At 42.7% G+C, this 20,338-nt stretch overlaps 1 protein-coding gene across 3 annotated transcripts in view; it reads right to left on the minus strand.

Annotated features, from left to right (window-relative positions):
• The window catches only part of PITRM1 (pitrilysin metallopeptidase 1), a 44,349-nt gene extending 29,381 nt beyond the window's left edge, over positions 1-14,968 (minus strand). For 2 of the 3 annotated variants that reach the window (XM_032425554.1, XM_032425556.1), the window contains exons 1-7: positions 14,862-14,968; positions 12,396-12,495; positions 10,198-10,304; positions 9,516-9,667; positions 8,834-8,948; positions 8,663-8,759; positions 7,332-7,492 (exon numbers count right to left, since the gene is read on the minus strand). In XM_032425554.1, the coding sequence (XP_032281445.1) occupies positions 7,332-7,492; positions 8,663-8,759; positions 8,834-8,948; positions 9,516-9,667; positions 10,198-10,304; positions 12,396-12,495; positions 14,862-14,914 (785 nt within the window). In that variant the 5' untranslated portion in view covers positions 14,915-14,968. Of the gene's footprint in view, positions 1-7,331; positions 7,493-8,662; positions 8,760-8,833; positions 8,949-9,515; positions 9,668-10,197; positions 10,305-12,395; positions 12,496-12,797; positions 12,885-14,861 lie in introns of all 3 variants that reach the window. The other variant, XM_032425555.1, reaches the window with a different exon arrangement.
• Positions 14,969-20,338: the final 5,370 nt, after the last annotated feature.

The following is a 20,338-nucleotide window of genomic DNA, read 5'->3' on the forward strand; positions in this document are numbered from 1 at the left end:
GAAGCAGAACGAATCAGCAACCTGGACGACAGAACAATGGAAATTAATCAAGCTGAGCAGGTGACAGAAAAAAAATTATGCAAAATTACAAGACTTGCATAATAACATTTGCATTATATGGATTCCAGAGAAAAGAGGATAGAAAATTTATGTGAAGAAATAACAACTGAAAACTCCCCTAATCTGGGCAAGTTAACAGACATCCAGATACAGAAGGCAAAGAGAGTCCAACGCCCCACAGAAAATCAACCTAGTGAGGTCTACATCAAGACACATAGTAATTAAAATGGCAAAAATCAGTGATAAAGAGAATTATAAAAGCAGAAAAAGAAGAAAGTTATGTAAAAGGGAAACCCAAGGAGGCTATTAGTGGGTTTTTCAACAGAAACACTGCAGGCCTGAAAGAGTGGCATGACATATCAAAGTGCTGAATGGGAAAAATCTGCAGCCAAGAACCCTGTATCCAGAAAGCTGTCATTCAGAATAGAAGGTGAGATGAAGAGCTTCTCAGACAAACAAAAGTTAAATAAGTTTATGACCAGTAAAAAAGCCCTACAAGAAATGTTAATGGGGACTCTAAGTGGAAAGGGAAGACCATTAGTAAGAGTAAAAAAAGGAGGGAAAAAAAAAAAAAAAAGAGTAAAAAAAGGAGGACACACAAAAGCAGTAAAAATAAGTATATCTGTAAAAATCAATCAAGGGTCTCTCAACATAAAAGGATGTAAAGTATGACAGTATAACCTAAAAAATGGGCAGCGGGGAGTAAAGAACGGGGTCAAATTTAAGCAACCATCAACTAAATAGAGACTGCTATGCACAGAAGAGGTTATATACAAACCTAATGGTAACCACATATCAAAACCCAGTAACAGATATGAAGAAAAAAAAAAAGAAACAACACAGAAAAGAATTTAAGTATGGCACTAAAAAATTTATGGCAAAAGAAGAGAGCAAGGGAGAGAGAAAAACCAGAAAAATAACCCTAAAACAAGTAACAAAATGGCAATAAGTACATACATATCAATAACTACTTTGAATGTAAATGGACTAAATGCTCCAATCAAAACACACAGGGTGACTGATAAAAAAAACAAAACACAAGACCTATCCATATGCTGCCTACAAGAGACTCACCTCAGACCTAAAGACACCTGCAGACTGAAAGGGAAGGGATGGAAAACATTTCTCATGCAAACAGAAGTGAAAAGAAAGCTGGCTTAGCAATATTTACACTGGATGAAATAAACTTTAAAACAAAAACTGCAACAAGAGACAAAGAAGGACACTATATAATCATAAAGGGATCAATCCAACAGGAAGATACAACAATTACAAATACTTATGAACTCAACACAGAGCACCCAAATATATAAAACAGTTAATAACAAATATAAAGGAACTAATCAATAATACAATAATAATAGGGGATTTTAACACCCCATTTACATCATTGGACAGATCATCTAAACAGGAAATCAACAAAGAAACAATGGCTTTGAATGACACATGGACCAGATGGACTTAACAGATACATTCAGAACATTCCACCCTAAAACAGAATACACATTCTTTTCAAGTGCATGTAGAACATTCTCCAGAATAGATTACATGTTAGGCCACAAAACAGGTCTCCACAAATTCAGAAAGATCAAAGTCATACCATGCATCTTTTCTGACCACAACACTATGAAATTAGAAATCAATTATAAGAAAAAATCTGGAAAGACCACAAATACATGGAGATTAAATAACACGCTACTACACGATGAATGGGTCAACCAAGAAATCAAAGAGGAAATTAAAAAATACATGGAAACAAATGAAAATGAAAACACAACAGTCCAAAATCTTTGGGATTCAGCAAATGTTTTTAAGAGGGAAGTTTATTGCAATACAGGCCTACCTCAAGAAGGTAAACCTCAAGCAACCTAACCTTACACCTAAAACGAGCTAGAAAAATAACAAGGAAAACTCCAAACCCGCAGAAGGAAGGAAATAATTAAGATGAGAGCACAAGTAAGTGATACAGAAATTAAAAAAAAATAGAATAGATGAAACCAGGAGCTGGTTCTTTGAAAAGATCAACAAAATTGATAAACCTCTAGCCAGGCTCATGGGAAAAAAAAAGGGGGGGGAAGAGGACCCAAATACACAAAAACACTAATGAAAGAGGAGAAATAACCACCAACACCACAGAAATACAAACATTTATAAAAGGATATCATGAAAAACTATATGCCAACAAACTGGACAACCTAGAAGAAATGGATACATTCCTAGAATCATATAAACTACCAAAACTGAATCAGGAAGAAAGAGAACATTTGAACAGACCCATAAGCAGAAACAAAATTGAATCAGTAATCAAAAAACTCCCAATAAACAAAAGTCCAGGACCAATCGGCCTCACAGGTGAATTCTATGAAACATTTAAAGCAGAGTTAATACCTATTCTTCTCAAACTTTTCCAAAAAATAGAAGAGGAAGGAAAACTTCCAAATTCATTCTATGAGGCCAGCATTACCCTGATACCATAACCAGATAAAGACCCCCCCACACACAAAGAGAACTACAGCCATCATCTCTGATGAACATAGATACAAAAATCCTCAACAAAACATTAACAATCTGAATCTAATAATATACTTAAAAAATCATTCACTGTGATCAAGTGGGATGTATTCCCAGGATGCAAAGATGGTTCAATATGCACAAGTGAATCAACATGCTACATTGCATCAATAAGAGAAAGGATAAAAACCTTACGATCATTTCAAAAGATGCATAAAAAGCATCTGACAAAGTACAACATCCATTCATGACAAAAACCCTCAACAAAGTAGGTTTAAAGGAAACACGTCAACATAATAAAAGCCATATATGAAAAAGCCACAGCTAACATCATACTCAATGGGGAAAAACTGAGAGCTTTTCCCATTGGTCAGGAACACGAAAGGAATGTCCACTCTTACCACTTTTATTCAACATAGTACTGGAAGTCCTGGCCACAGCACTCAGACAAGAAAAAGGAATAAAAGGCATCCAAGTTGGTAAGGAAGAACTAAAACTTTCACTATCTGTAGATGACATTATATATAGAAAACCCTAAAGACTCCACCAAAAAAGTACTAGAACTGAATTAATTCAGTTAAGATTGCAGGATACAAATCAACATACAGAAATCTGTTGCATTTCTATACGCTAATAATGAAGTAGCTGAAAGAGAAATTAAGAAAACAATCCTATTCACAATTGCACCAAAAATAAAAAAAAATACCTAGGAATATACTTAATCAAAGAGATGAAAGACCCGTACACTGAAAACTATAAAACACTGATGAAAGAAATCAAAGATGACACAAATGGAAAGCTATTCTATGCTCATAGGTTGGAAGAACCAATATTGTTAAAACTACCCAAAGCAATCTACAGATTTAATGCAATCCCTATCAAAATACCAACAGCATTTTCCACAGAACTACAACAAACAAACCTAAAATTTGTATTGAACCACAAAAGAACCCCAATAGCCAAAGCAATGTTGAATAAGAACAAAGCCACAATACCAAAATTTCAAGATATACTATGAAGCTTTAGTAATCAAAATAGTATGGTACTGGTACAAAAAGACACATAAATCAATGGAACAAAATAGAAAACCCAGAAATGAACCCATGATCATATGGTCAATTAATCTTCAACACAGCAGGAAAGAATATACAATGGGAAAAAGACAGTATCTTTAATAAATGGCGTTGGGAAAACTGAACAGCAACATGCAAAAGAATGATAGTGGACCACTTTCTTAAACCATACACAAAAATAAATTGGACTTAGGATTGAAATGTCAGGCCTGAAACATAAAAATCCTAGAAGAGAGCACAGGCAGAAATCCATCTGACATTGGCTGTAACAACTTCTTTCTAGATAGGTCACCTGAGGCAAGGGAAATAAAAGGAAAATTAAACTCCTGGGACTACACCAAAATAAAAAACTTCTGCACAGTAAAGGAAACAGTCAACAAAACTAAGACACCTCAACATAATAAAAGCCATATATGAAAAACCCACAGCTAACATCATACTCAATGTGGAAAAAGAATGGGAGAAGATATTTGTAAATGACATCTCTGATAAAGGGTGAATATCCTAAATAAAGAACTTCTACAACTCAACACCAAAGAACCCCAAGTAATCCAATTAAAAAACAGGCAGAAGACATAAACAGACAGTTCTCCAAAGAAGACATCCAGATGGCCAACACACACATGAAAAGATGTTCAACATCACTGATCATCATGGAAATACAAATCAAAACCACAATGAGATACCACCTCACACGTGTCAGAATGGCTAAAATCAACAACACAAGAAACAACAGATGTTGGCGAGGATGTGGAGAAAGGGGAACCTTCTTACACTGTTGGTGGGAATGCAAGCTGGTGCAGCCACTGTGTACATACCCGTGTTTATTGCAGCATTATTTACAATAGCCAAGATATAGAAACAGTCCAAGTGTCCATCTACAGATGATTCGATAAAGAAGATACGGTATATATGTACAATGGAATATTACTCAGCCATAAAAAAGAATGAAATCTTGCCATTTGCTCTGACATAGATGAAGCTAGAGAGTATTATGCTAAGTGAAATAAGTTAGAGAAAGACAAATACCGTATGATTTCACTCATGTGGAATTTAGGAAAACAAATGAACAAAGGGAAAAAAAAAAAAAAGAGACAAACTGAAAAAAACAATCTTAACTCTAGAGAACACACTGATGGTTACCAGAGGGAAGGTGGTGGGGACAACGGGGGAAATAGGTGATGGGGAATCTTGATGAGCCCTGAATAATATATGGAAGTGCTGAATGAAGATACTTTACACCTGAAACTAATATAACACTGTATGTTAACTACAGTAGAACTACAATAAAACTTAAAAATGGAAGGTACGCTGGGGCACCTAGGTGGCTCAGGTGGTTAAGCATTTGACTTTGGCTCAGGTCATCATCTCGGGGTCCTGGGATCAAGCCCCACATCAGGTGCCCTGCTCAGTGGGGAGTCTGCTTCTCGCTCTGCCCTTCCCCACCCTGCCAGTGTTCTCTCTCTCACTCTCTAATAAGTGAATAAAATCTTTAAAAAAAAGAAAAAATAGAAGGTACACATACATAGCACCTAATAATAAAACTGTTCCCATATTGAAATGAAGTTTGTATAGAAATACATTCTGTTCCCTTTTTTTTTAAGATTTGAGAGTGAGAGTGCACTCCGGGGGGAGGGGGGGCAGAGGGAAAGGAAATCCTCAAGGAGATTCCTCGCTGAGCAGGGAGCCCAATGTTGGGCTCAATGCCAGGACCTTGGGACCACGACCTGAGTCAGAGGCAGACACTTAAACTGACTGAGCCACCCAGGTGTCCTTCTGTTCACTTACTTTGACTACAAAGACCAAATAGAGGCTTTGATCCTTTTTATAAAAAATACAAGTCATGCAAAAGTGATTAATTAAGTGTAAATCTGCCAAAAGTTGCTCTTTATTTTAAATGCACTATAAAGGTGTTTCAAAAACAAAGTAACTGATATGTTAAAATATTTGATGGTCTTAGCTACAGGAAGATAGTAATCCATCTACCACTGACAAATTAAGAACTTCACAAAATTCAATCTTAGGCTACAAATTTCAGATTACATGTTTTTAAGACAACACATTTATTCATCCAGGGGAAAAAGGGTACAATGACCCAGTTGATTTCTTTTTCTTTTAATATGCTGTTGTCTGAGCTAAGACTCATAGATACAGAAAACAGATTGGTGGTTGCCAAGGCAGGGGGTGGATGAAATCTGTAGAAGGGGTCCAAGGTTCCAGTTGTAAGATGAGTAAGTCATGGGGACATAATGTACAGCATGCTGACTGTAGTTAACAATAGTGCATCTTATATTTAAAAGTTGCGAAGAGAACAGATCTTAACAGTTCTCATCATAAGAAAAAACCATTTGTAACTATGTGCAGTGATAGTGTTACCTGGATTTATTGTGGTGATCAATTCACAGTATATACATGACCCAAATCATTTTGTTGTACACCTAAGGCTAATACAATGCTATATGTCAATTATATCCCAATAAAATAAACACATCTGACTTTGGGAGCTAATATCTTAAAGATCCTTTAAAAATGTCCGCTCAATGGTTTAGAGTGGCACTCCAGTAACAAGTAGCATCCCTGGCGTCCAGGGAGACACTCTAAATGCCTGTCTCCACTTGGTTGGAGGACTCCTTGGAGAAAGAAGTAGCTACAGATCTGGAGCAGAAGGAGCCTGGATTTGGGGGGCACAGAAACTAGTTACTGAAAACTAAGAAGACATAAGACAAGCTTAAAGGAATTCCCCTGGGACACAGCTGAAACAATTTGAGCATAAAAAAAATAAGTAAATAAATCAAAGTTGCCAGCAAACCAACCCAGCAGATGGCCTGTGTCTACAGGGAGAAAGATAGAGCTTTACACAGAATATATGGGCCTCATTTGGCTCAAACATATATTTTGGGTACTAGCGGAAAATCTGGATTTGGAATAAGTAGTAGGTGCTTTCACGCAAGTGTTTGTTAAATGTAAATATAGTATTATGTCCCAAAATATCTTTATGTTTCAGGGTCATAAATTTAAATATTAGAGGTAAACCATCATGATGACTATAATCTCCTTTAAAATATGTTGACAAAGAATATTATGTGGTATGTGTATAAAGTTCATTATTCTAGGCTCTATATTTTTCTGTATGCTTGAAAGTTTTCATAACCAAAATTTAAATTCTTTTACATTTAAAGTAATCTTGAAAATTTGATTTTCCATCAGTGTTTGATTTATAAATACACATACTGGTGTTTTACTACTATCAACATCTGAAACAAGCAATTGGGTCACAAAGCAAGTATCCCAGGTTTAGTGAAGGGCAACCACCATTTCGGGAGCACTTCCCTGGCAGGGGCTGCAAGCTCTCCGGGTCCCGGGTCAGCCTCAGGAGGGGACAGCAGCCCACATTCCCGTGTTAAACATCAGAAAGCTGAGGCACAGGGAGGGAGCGTGACAGCATACGGCTCCTCCTTCACGAGGTGGTGTCACCATCATGCTGGGCACGTAAATTCTTGCTGTAGACGTTCAGAATGAGCATCCACAAAAGAGAGGCAATCCATTAAGCGAAGAATCCTCTAAATTTATACAGTTCTTCACAAACAATTCTTTGCCAAATGTGAGAGAAGCCATGTCATTTAGTGTATGCAAATGAGTCTACTCTTAATCAACCCACCATTAATTAAACTATAAAAATGAAATTACCTAGCATTACTGGGGTGGTAATGGGTAGCATGGAACTGTTTAAGCTGCTCCCACGTGAGGTCTGGGATGCACAACGGATGGCCCCCGGAGATCACCGAGTACGTGTGGTCAGGCAGGAGTCGGTTCTGAAGGTGCTGTGAGAATATCTTCTCGTTGTCTGTCTTCAAATTTAAAAAAAATATATGTGTGTGTGAAAAATAACACCCAGTGTTATGTTACAATGCAGCAAATTAATCACATTCTGGGAGCAATTCAAACTGTCGCAGTGGTAAACAAGGCGGTCCATGCAGATCCTAACAAAGCATGCAACTCATTCACAATCTCCACACAGGACCCAAAGATCAGGGGTCTTGCAAGAAAAGAAAAAACACTCTGCAGTGTGCATGGGCCACCAGCAAAGGCACAGCTGAGGGCCAAGGGAGGGACGTGCGAACCAAGGAAAGATGCACAAGGGTCCCTGCCCATGAGCTGCAGGAAGGGGTCCCATTGGCTTCCGGAGCAAGAGCTGTGACTGTAACTTGAGTTTCCAGAAGGTACTGGAAGAAATGAGGCCCGAATCAAGTAGCCCCATTTGTCAGAGCAGGACTCCAAAGTCAGAGGGGCTGGGAGGATGGGCCCAAAGGAGAGGTTCTCAAACTGCCCAGTCTCAAGATCCTTCATACTCCTAAAAATCAATGAGGACCCCAAAGACCTTTTGATGATGTGGGTTTCCTGATTACACAAGAGTGTGTGTGTACACATAATTTTTCTGTGTTAGAAATTAAAGCTGAGACATTTTAAAAGGTTACTTATTCACGCATTATCTTAACCCATCAGTACATGTTATCAAATATTTTTTTGGAAACTTTCTCAGAACGAAGCAGAAATATTACTGAGAAAAATAGCACTGTTTTGCACATTTTGCAAATCTCCTTAATGTCTGGCTTAATGAGAGACAGCTAGACTCTATCTGCTTCTGTATCCTATAAACTATTACAAAACATGTAATGCAGGCTTGGGGAAACTCCCGAATGAGAAAAAAAGACAAGTTCTTATCACTGTCATGCAGCTTTCATCTGACAGACCTCCTGCAGACCACAAACCAGGGGTCCCACCCCCCAGCTCGAGAGCTGCTTGCTGCCACAAGGGCCCTAGAAAATCGGGAGCGTGGTCCTCTATTGCCCTACGGCTGGTGCTCACTGCACTGTCCCCCGGCTAGTTCAACAAGTCCCACAGGAGAAGTGCATCAAATGATATAAGAGAATGTCCACTGTCTTCCAGACCCTTTTACATCCCGATATTTTATACAGAAAGATCACTGGAACAGTTTTAAAAAGGAAAAAAAAACTCACAAATACTCCCTTCATTTCATTAAAGACGACTCCTTTAAAGGTCAAGGGTGTCTGGGGGTCCTTCGGATTCTCATGTTCTAGTCGCCATCCTTCCTGCCTAAATAACGGTAAGTAATTACACAATGATAATGACTCTAATACTAAAGTCTAAATTAATTAATCATTACGTACCAGAAATCTAGTTCCCGCAAGCATGGGAAAAAGGCTGCATCCAAATACACAGACAGGAGATTCTGGAAGTCCTTGGGATTTTGTGTGGAAAATGGGTACAGAGTATAGTCGCTAGCTGGGTATAAATGAAAAGATTTTAAAAATTCGACAGATTCCCACAGGAATGTGCCACTTCCAGCCCCACCCCCAGCCCCCCACCCTGAGCCCTTACTGTCCCGGGCAGGCCTGGCTGGGGGTGGGCGGAAGGGGCACAGCCAGCCATGACCTCACACGTCTACATTGAGGGCCTGACCCGCAGGATGCGGACACAGCGCACCACTTACCTGGAGGCCTGGGCACTTCTCTGCGCCCAGCAGAAGCCCACGTGCTGCCCGAGTTCCTAGAAATCAACTCAAACACCACCACTGCCATATTCACATATGCCACCGAGCTCAAATTTTATAGCAACATCTCCAAAAGAATAATATTTTGACCTTTTCCAGAAAAATGTCAGATATGCCTTTTCCCTAAAACTACAGTTTTTATAATGCGACCACAATGTGGCTTTCCTAAAGGATTCCGCTTCCAGCAGCTCTGCAGCAGACCAGAGGACGGTGTGTGCGCTCTGGTCTACAGGCTGCCAGCCTCACCCCCCGCCGCAAGGAGGGGACCCCGCACGGTTCGGCCGTGGATGCCTGCTCACCTGTGAAAGCGTTCATGAACGTGGACAGCGAGCGATTGAGCATCTTGAAGAAGGGATCTCTGCACGGGTATTTGCGAGAGCCGCACAGGACGGTGTGCTCCAGCACGTGCGGGACGCCGGTGCTGTCCATGGGCGTGGTGCGGAACTGCACGCTGCGCGAGACAAGAGAAGCAAGCCCAAGGCTCAGGCGGAGGGCACGGCTACGGCCATGACTGCACGTATGACCATTCGGACCACCCAACCGCTCACCAACACGGTCTCCGACGACAACCTAGAAAATCACTAATTCAGACTCTGAACTTTTACTCTAGGCAGCTGAGGACATAAACTCATTTCACCTTTTCCTTTGGTTTTCAGGATATGGTCAATAAAAATAAAACCTGAGTGAACGAGGATTTTATTTTATATTATTTTTTTAAAGATTTTATTTATTTATTTGACAGAGAGAGACACAGCGAGAGAGGGAACTCAAGCAGGGGGAGTGGGAGAGGGAGAAGCAGGCTTCCCACCGAGCAGGGAGCCCGATGCGGGACTCGATCCCAGGACCCTGGGATCATGACCTGAGCCGAAGGCAGACGCTTAACGACTGAGCCACCCAGGCGCCCCTGAACGAGGATTTTAAACTATGCAATGTATGGCAGACATTCTCGGTGGAACGTGCTCTCACGATGCCCCCACGCACCTGAACAAGTTGTTGGTGTCTTCTCTGGCCAAGTGCAAGTATTCTGCTCCTGTGCTGTCATGGCTGAGCTTCACTGCAGTCAGGGACAGTTCAGGGATGGCCGTTACCTGAATGAACAAGAAATACTGGACAGGTAAACTCAGATGGGAAGGCGTTCAGCACAGGTATGGTTATACTGCAGGACCTGGCCTGTGTCATCAGGCAATAGTCGGGACTGGAGGCTCATCAGAAACCACCTTGTTCAGGGGCGCCTGGGTGGGTCAGTCGTTAAGCGTCTGCCTTCGGCTCAGGTCATGATCCCAGGGTCGTGGGATCGAGCCCCGCATCGGGCTCCCTGCTCAGCGGGAAGCCTGCTTCTCCCTCTCCCACTCCCCCTGCTTGTGTTCCCTCTCTCGCTGTGTCTCTCTCTGTCAAATAAATAAATAAAATCTTTAAAAAAAGAAAAAGAAACCACCTTGTTCAAACCCTGAATCTCACAAACGAGCCAAGTAAGACCTATGTACCTGACCATCCTAGGCGCCTTTTCTTTTTGCATGCTTACTATCTGCTAGACTTTTCTGAATAGTTCCCAGGGAACCCTGGGAGGAAGGGATCCTCACCCCCATCTGCAGATGGAAACGCTGAGGCTCAGAGGGATGGTCAGACAGGGACGCAGACCCCATCTCTCACACCAGGCTACACTGAAGGAGTCCTGCTCTCGCCTACGATGCCTGCAGTTGGCTTCCTTTTATACACATCATGGCAGGAATGCTCAGAATGGCCCCGCTGGGAGGTAAATGCTGGAGTGGGCCATAGCCTGGGACTGAACTGTGCCTCATCTGGTTTATGCAGTTCTGAGGAATTCCCAGGGGTGCGCTGGGGTATCACCAGTTACGTGCTCCTAGTGGGAGGGTCCAAATCACCTCCAATAAAAACAAACACATCCTGACCCCGAGGACGGTAGTCTCCTAGCCATGTAAGCCTCCCAAAAGTTCCCGTGGTTGTTGGCACCTTAGAAAGTGTTATATGGTCCAACCATGCCAGGGGCCTCTCCCCTTCAATCACAATAGCGCATCACTACGATAGCCACACCATTTATCACCCCCACTTTTCAGAGGCTGTGAAGGTAAACTGTCTGTGCTTACACAGCAAGCTACCAGCAGGGCAGAGATTAGAACTCAGGTGTCCCGAGCGTGCTGTGGGGGCCTTCCACGCAAACGACATTACTTAAAGAGGCCTGTGATGCCGGCTTAGTTTACAAGTATTAAATTATCTATATCTAAGAATTTACTTTGTAAGAGATGATCAACGTATTTAAAATCAGTTCAGTGAACTGTCTGCCTCCGAACCTCTTTCACGGGAACTACTCCTCAAACAAGGATCATGTTTTATCAGAAGTTTCTGTAACACTTAAAAAATACAGAAACAGAACTCTGAGGTCCTCCTTAACAGTCACTATTTTACATCCAAGCTCCTCTGCATGGCCTTTAGGGACCTCACACATGCTCTCACCCAGTGTCGTGAGCCCCTCCCTCAAGCTAACTGGCCCCCCGGAACCCTGCCTGGAACTACCACCATGGGCACATCCAGCCCTCCGTCTTCCACTTACATACCTCTCTGTTCTCCGTGAACCTGTCCCCATGCCCCCCCAGCAGAGCACCCTCTCCTCCCGTCTTCCTCTTGGTCTCATCACGTTCCCCCTCGTACTGTAGCCACACTTGTATCCTTCTGGACTGTGAGCTGCCTGCCTTTTGAGTCTGGTACAAGTGTTACCCACAGCATGAAGCCAACTGGGCCAGTCAGTGATGTGAAATGCATATTTTTCAACTACTGCATTAAAAGAAAAAAACACTGTGAACGTACAGGCCCACAATCTCTTTACTCAGATGGCTCAAAAACCAAGTTTTTGTGGGTGGAGCAAACTCACGTGCTAGGAAAACGTGACCCGCACAGATGTGGGGCAGTCTGAGCACAGTGAACAGTCGCGTATGTGGATGCACAAACATCAGTGTGTGACTCCAAATCTAGAGACATTAGGCTTCAAGGGGCTGGGTTGAGGGAAGGGACTGGGGATCCCTTATTTAAGAATCAGGAAATCCTTTCACTTGCAAACTCCACTCAGTAGAGCCCACTGTGAAACACGGAGGAACCAGGGGCAGGGACAGAGACGCCAGCTCCCCCTGGGGTCTGGGCTGTGCAACAAGCTGGGCCGTGCACACCTGGCTTACGGTGAACCCATGGATCCGCTCTCCCACCTCGTGCTGCCGAGCTCTCTCACAAGCGCTGGTGCCCGTCCTCCTCCACGCTCGGGGGCCGGCACTGATCCACGGGAGGAAAGGAACCAAGGTTAGCTGCTCCTGCAGGACAACTGTGCGGCTACCGTAATTCAGCAACATCACGAAAACATTTTCAGGTCATCAAGACATTTCAAATAAAAATTAAACCTTACATCTTACAAACAGATTCCAGAAAACTGATTTCTGGAATCTTTAGTTCTTTCAATTTTATTATCTTTATCTCTACTCAGCTAAAGCTTCATATCAACTAATAATTGCATGTTCCAAGCCTTTTATATGTAAATGCTCATGAATAACTATAATTATGTAACCAATTTTCCTTACCTGTATAAAAAACAACTCTCATGTTAAAGTGACTTTTTCCATCTCAGTACACAGTATCGCAATAACTCCCATTACGCATCTATGAAACTGGTAAAAAGTAAGAAATCTATCATTGTTAGGACTGCCTAAACTGCAACTAGGTGTGCAAATAGTAACAATTCCCAAAAAACATTTGGCATCATTTAAATTAGCAACTATTCACCTCCCTATGTGTGTCCTGGAGAACGTGTACTCATCATGTACCAGCACACATCCTTTATGTTGGCACCATTCCTAAGAGTTCCAAACTCCACCAACCAGGACATCCATCATCAGAATGGATAAATTGGGGACTACTCAATACATGAAATAAGCTTAGCCATGAATATGGATGGACTACAACCACACTAACAAAAATGTGGGTCACATAATTCTAAACCAAAAAAAAAAATACAAAGGCTAGACACAGTATCATCCTACTGTGTTGTACGAATACATGTAGATGGTAAAAATATAAAGAAAAACCAACAATATGGATGGAGCTAGGCAGTATTATGCTAAGTGAAATGAGTCAGAGAAAGACAAAGGCCATATGATGTCACTCATATGTGTAATAAGAAACAAACGAACAAAGGGGAAAAAAGAGAGGCGAATCAAGAAACAGACTCTTAACTGCGGAGAACAAACTGTTACCAGAGAGATGGGTGGGGATATGGGGGAAAAGAAACTGTTGATCCATTGACTCCTGCAGCTGCTGTATCTCTGGAGCTTACTCTTACATATATACATAGATCTATAAAGCAAGGAAATAAACCAGGAGAGAGATCATATCTAAGAGGGAGGGAGGGCCAATCATTTAGGGGTAACCTTAATCTGGGTAACGGTGACACTATTTTTAAATATTTTCCCTCTCAACTGTATTATATGCTTTAAAGAATTTTCTACATTATTATATCTCACAAAAAATATTTCTTTTGAAGAAGATACATACAGAAACAGAAAAAAAAAAAAACACTGATTCAGTCGTTATCAGGTAACATTATGAAGATGTGCGATCATCAGCCAACACTTTCCTTACTGACTTAGCTAATTTTAGAAGTATGGAATACAGGATTTTAAGATGTTTTTTACCATCAAGAACACAACCCCCCAAAATAAATGCTCATGCTGAAAATGCAGAAAAAGCCTGAGGCAACATGGGCTTTCCCCCATATACTTCCTGGTACCCAACCACACACATGAATAATGCCCCTGCTGCCGAATTCAAACACACCACCAGGGAACCCAAAAACGAACACCCCGGTCTTTTTCATATGGGCTAACAGCTAAACTGCCCCATAAAATAAACAAGGTTTTGTGAATTAGCATGAAACAAAACTTATCTACAAACTCATAGAGCGTGATCATTCAAGGCTGGATTGTATCTTTTTTTCATAAATCTAGTCATTTTAAAAAACTTCAATTTCTGGAAGCTCCAATTTTATTAAGAACACTGCAGTTTAAAAGCACTTCGTGTGGAAGCCTCGGGTGTCTTGAGGGCTCCCTGCTCACAAGCAGAAGACATGGGAGCAATCATGTTAATGAGAACCACAAGCTGGCGATTACCTTAATTACACGTATTAAAATCCACATCAATGACCATTTTCACTTCAAAAGCCCTGACAATCCGCACACAAGGCCACCCACTCTGGGATCGCCTAAGGTCCCAGGGGCACGGGGGCTCCTTGGGCCTCGACCCGCTTTACCCGCAGGCTTTCCTGGCGCGGCTCCCAACCCTGACAACTGGCCCGGAACTCCTTTCCTTTGGCGGGGGATGCGATGTGAGGGGGACCCACTGCACCGTCCCTCATCCAGGCTCTGCAAGGCTCCCCCGGCGAGGGGCGTCGGGTTCCGGCTCCCCCGGCTCCCCGGGCGAGGGGCGTCGGGGTCCGGGAGCCCCAGAACAGGGAGCTGTGGTGCGGCACCGCCGGGCCGGGACAAGACCCTGGAGCCCCCCGGGTTCTCCCCCACGCCGGGACCGCCTCTGCCGCCTTTCGCTCTCGCCTCCTTCCTCTCCGACTTCTCTCGCTCCTGCCCGCGTCTCACCCGCTGCTCAGCCGCCTCAGGAAGCAAGGAACCCTTCGGCCGCAGCGCCACATGGCTAGTGACCCGCACCGGGTCCCTGTCGAAGCTTTACTTACCCAGACGCACGGCGCGGGGGCGTGACGCATCGGCCGTGACTCTCATTGGTCAGCGTGCACGGTGACGCTCTCTCCAATAGGCAGGCGAGGAAAAGGGTGGGCTCCTGATGCGGCGGGGCAGGACTCGGAGGCCGCGGGGCGCGGGGTGGGCGGGGCAATAGGCCGAGGAGTGTCGCGGGCCTTGGAGCCTACGGGCATGGCGGGGGCGGGGCTTGAGTGCGGAGCCCGGGGCTGGAACGGAGAGGGGCGGAGCCCGGCGGGGGCGCAGCAGAGGGCAGAGTCCGGGGCGTGCATGGGGAGGGGCGTGAGCGATAGGGGGCGGGCCTGCGCAGGGGAGGGGCGGGGACTGTGAAGGCGAGGAGCGGAGACTGTGTAGGCGAGGGGCGGGGACTGAGCAGGAGAGGGCGGGACTGTGAGGGCAGAGGGGCGGGCCTGCGCCGGGCGGGGCGGGGACTGTGAAGGCGAGGGACCGAGACTGTGAAGGCAAGGGGCGGGGACTGAGCGAGCGAGGGGCTGGCCTTCGCAGGGAGAGGCGGGGACTGCGAGGGGAGGGCGGGACTATGAAGGCAAGGGGCGGGCCTGCGCAGGTGAGGTGGGTTGCACAGGTTGTAGGGCGGACTCAGGCTGGCCAGGTGAGCTACCTGTTTCTCAGAGCTTTGTGGGGACATTGGTCTCCTGAAGGAGGTCGTGAGCCTGCACCTGTGCGTGCTCACAGCTCTGTCTGCAGTTCTCCGGTAGTTAAGTGAGACTAAAGGACGTCCAGCTGGGGGCCCGCTAAGTGCCTCAGCCCCTGGCTACGGGGCTTGGGAAATGGTCCGAGGACTGCACCAGATGGTTTCCAGGGTCAGGATGCCATGATGTCACCCTCCTTATGAATGGTCCCGCTCAGAATGTCCCCAGGGAATCGTAGGACAGCTCAAAGCACCTGCAAGGGTGTTTTGACTCACCGCTTTCCCTACCTGCATTTCATGTCTGGGAAGACTCCGCACTTCTAAGTTGTCCAAAGTACCCACGTGCCCTTCTTGAAACGCACAGATAGGCTCCAGGAGGGCAAATCATATGGGTGGGTCGCACTGCGCCTGTGGGGTGGAAGGGCATCTGGGATTAACCACACCTGGGCACTGCAGCGGTGGGGAAGTCTGGCCCTACGTCTGTCTGCAGATTCTCAGAGCCATGGCCTCCTCTCTTCTTTCTCCCTCATTCCTTCCCCCTGGCCCTCTCGTGTAGATGGACTCAAATCTCCCCGCCCCTGCTTCTGGACTCTAAAGAAAGGCTTCTAAGTAGACAGGTGCCATCTGTCTGAAAATATAAATGCTGTGGCAGCGATGGAGAGGGTAATAGTGCATTGAAAAGCCACTAAAAGTCTCCAAAAAACTCTCCACGGTGCCATGGATTCTGCAGGTAACTGAGTACCTCTTTATCCAGAGGAGAAACCACCTGAACCAGAACAAACAGAGGTGATGATAAGAAGCCACTAATACAAACATGCTCCCTGCATAAACCTTTCTTCCTTGGGGAATCTGGATGATAAATGTTACTGAGTCATCACAGCATTTCTGTGATCCTGCAGGGACAGTTGGATATTATTAACCCTACTGAGAGTGTTTAGGGAAATGAGCGCCGGAAGTTAGAGTATTTTGATTTCTATGAAGGATAGATGCTATATAAATCCAGTAATTGTCACTTACTGGTATGTTCCCACAGCATACAACCTCATTGATGGCTACCTACACACACACACACACACACACACACACACACACACACACTAAAAATTTATAAATAACTGTTTTGAACAGCACCCAGTATAATTTTAACACTCGTATGTAATCTCGATGTATATTAAAAAATCATTGCAATGTAGAAGTTAAAAATTAAAAATTGTCTATGAAATATCCTATGTTTCAAAAACACATCCAATGTCATAATGAAACACTGTTTTAGTCAGATGAGCATCGATCAGAATAGGTGCTGTCTGGGATGTAGAAAAGCAACCGAGTGAATATTTGAGGGTTACGGATTGGATTACATCTCCCCAGAAAGATATGTTGTGACCTCATTTGAAAGTAGGGTCTTTATAAAGGAAATGAAATTAGAATGAAGTCATTAGGATATGAGCAGTGTCCTTATAGAAAGGGGATATTTGGGCCCTCTGGCACATGCAGGAGGCCATGTGATGATGAAGGCAAAGATCAGGGTGATACTTCTATACACCGAAGAGCACCGAGGATTGCTGGTACACCAGAAGCATGGAGCAGATTCCCCGTCACAGCCTCAGAACGAACCATCTGCCCACACCTCGATCTTGGACTTCTGGCCTCCAGATCTATGAGACAATGAATTTCTGTTGTTCTAAACCACCCAGTTTGTGGTACTTCTTGATGGCCACCCCAGCCAATGAATACAGAAAAGTCAAGGTTCTTTCACCTCTCGAAGAAAAATACAAAGTGCGTTGTTTCCCAGGATTGCACATTGTTGACATAATGCATACTTTTTGGAAATCCTTTATTCCTGAGTCTATCATAAACCACAAGTGATGACTGTTGGAAATGCAAGGTGAGGGATTAGCTCAGTGCCTCCAATGTTGAAGTTATAAAATTATAGAAATGTATAAAAGATCAACAAACACTGCTAATAACATGGAATAAGGAGAAATCCCCATCCTAAAGCCTAGACTCCAGTGTTAGTGCTCCTTCATTGTTTTTCATTCAACAAAAATATATTGTGGGTCACCTACGTGCCAACCTGAACTCTGCCACCTGGATTTTGAATAAGAGCCTTTCATCTTCTTTTGAACTCAGAAAAACAGGCCCGTGATTTTCTGCAAGTTGACTTTCAACCCTAAGATTCCATAGTTGTGTTATCTCGGGTCTTAATTGTGATGTTGGTAGAGCATCAACTCCAGCCTTCAGCTTTCTTTTTTCTGTCTGCTTAAAATGACCCATTAAAAAATTCACATTAATTTGACAGATTTTGGCTTCATTCCTGCTTCTAGGTATGCTGTCCGATACCCACCTTTGATGGAGAGAAGCTCTTCACTTGAATGTACTTTGACTTCAGATGTTTTGAACAGTTGTTTCAGAAAATGTAAGATGTTGAGATTCCTCTTGGTTAATGCGCCTTTAATAATACTAGTAATAATAATTTTGAAAGACCTTACAAATTTATATATATATGTGAAAAAAATCCAGGATTAATCATAATTGAAGAAAAAGTACATTAAAATAACAATGGGATATTACATTATCTATCAGATATAATGGTTTGATAAAATCTAAGACCAGTGAGGCTAGTGAAGTTACAGAGATCAGGTACTTTTATGCTCTGAGGACTATGTGCTACTCTCTATATTTACCTTTTGGAAAGCACTTTGGCACTATTTATACAAATTTTAAGTGAGTGTACTCTTTAGCAGAAATTTCACTTTGTGAGAATTACCCTACAGCTCTATTCTCACAGGGCACAATGATGTATAAGTAACAATGTTCTTTGCAGCATTTTTGACTATAGCAAATATTGAAAAACATTAAAGTCTACCAAGAAGAGTTTTATTAAATAAAATATAACACATTCATATAACTAAATACTACACAGATAGTAAAAATAGTGGTATGCATTATTTTTCATACATATATAGCACAAATCAGTAAGAAAAAAAGAGCTAGATGTGGGCTGAAACTCTCATTGAGTGGGAAAAATATACTCCCATTTGAGTGGAACAAGTCAAAAGGAGATTTTAATTATGGACCTAACAACATTTTAATGAAAGGAATTTATGAAGTCTAAATAGATGGCAAGACAGTCTACATTCATAGATAGGAAACAGTATGATAAAGATGTCATTTCTTTGCAAAAAAAAAAAAGCAATGCAATCCCAATAAAAATCCCAACAGATTAGGAGCACAAAATGATCCTAAAATACAGATGAAGGATAAAAGATTCAAGAACAGGCAAAGAAATTTTGAAGAAGGACAATGTGGGAAACTTATTTTAGCAGATATTAAGACAAGTCCTATTATTAAGGACTTTTATAAGTCTATAAAAAGCTATAAGAAATAAGACAGTGTGTTAATATTAGCACTGAGAGAGTCAAAGATTCTAAAGGAATATAAAGAAAGCCAGGAATAGGCACCTAGAAGGAGGTCACTGGAGAATAGACTCAATGAATCTTGTAATTTATATGGGAAAAATTGAATTGCTGGTTCAAATCATTCTGCACCTACCCCAAGGCCATAGTGATATTATACTTCTTCAAAGGGCTTTCTCACTTCTGCTTTTAATACACATGATTTGAATTTTGTTTCTGCTTCCTGTAACAGAGAAATCCTCAAGATTAAAACGACTACAGAATAAATCGTTAGACTGGACCCCCCTCAAGGTGCAAATTTAGAGTTGGAGTCCAGGCAAAGAAAGGACTCCACCTGCATCTTGTCCTTAGCACATATTTACTGCTGCCTGAAATACTTTAGCAGGAGACAGACTTGTGTTCCAAATTGAGCAAAATGCTTAAAATGCAAATACTCATTCACCTCAATTCACACTGAGACGGAATGACTTTTATTGAGTAGTGTGTGGAAGGCTATGAGGACAGGGTGTCATCACTAGGTAGAAAGGATAAAATGAAGAGGGAAAATAAAACTCTGGGGACTTCCAAAGCCAAAGTTCATTTTCTTCAAATGTTTCTTCTCCAAGGCTAGCCATTGCTCACATTCTAACTGTTTTGTCTGTTTCTGATGTTTTATCTGCAACCCAAATGCTACTGTTTCCTTGTGAATGACTTGGTTCCTGGTGTAACTAACCCACAGCTCAGTAGGCTGGTTACAGTATTCAGGTCCAGGCTCTGAGTTTGACCCTTTATCTGCTCTGTGGTCATGGGTTACATTATAAAACTGAAAACACTTTATAATACGTTTGTAACTGGTTTCCAGGCAGGAGTACAATGGGGTCCATTATCACTCTGGTTGAATAAATATTTATCAGACTCTTAGGATAAGCTACTTAGCTGTGGCCAAAATTTGGGTAAAAGTTTAGAAACTAGCTTTTCAGGCAGAGATTAAAGACATAGTCCCCACTTTTATGGAACTTTTGGTCTAGCATAGGTTGCAGAAAAATAAGTAGGAAATTACCGTGTTGTCGCAAGCAGTGCCCTCTGGGAGGGCAAAGGCAAAGATTTTACCGGCAAATGATGGATGGCTCAGAGAAGCCTTACTGGGGAATGGGACACATTGGACTTTCCCCAAACGGGGAATTAATAAACAATGTGACGTGTTTGTATTTATTTCCCATTGATGCTACAACAAATTACCACACATTTTCTGACTTAAAACAACATGAGTTAATTATCTCACAGTTCCGGAGGTCAGAAGTACAGATCTCCCTGGG

The sequence above is a fragment of the Phoca vitulina genome, unplaced genomic scaffold (assembly GCF_004348235.1).
Source record: "Phoca vitulina isolate PV1807 unplaced genomic scaffold, GSC_HSeal_1.0 scaffold33, whole genome shotgun sequence".
Classification (NCBI taxonomy): domain Eukaryota; kingdom Metazoa; phylum Chordata; class Mammalia; order Carnivora; family Phocidae; genus Phoca; species Phoca vitulina.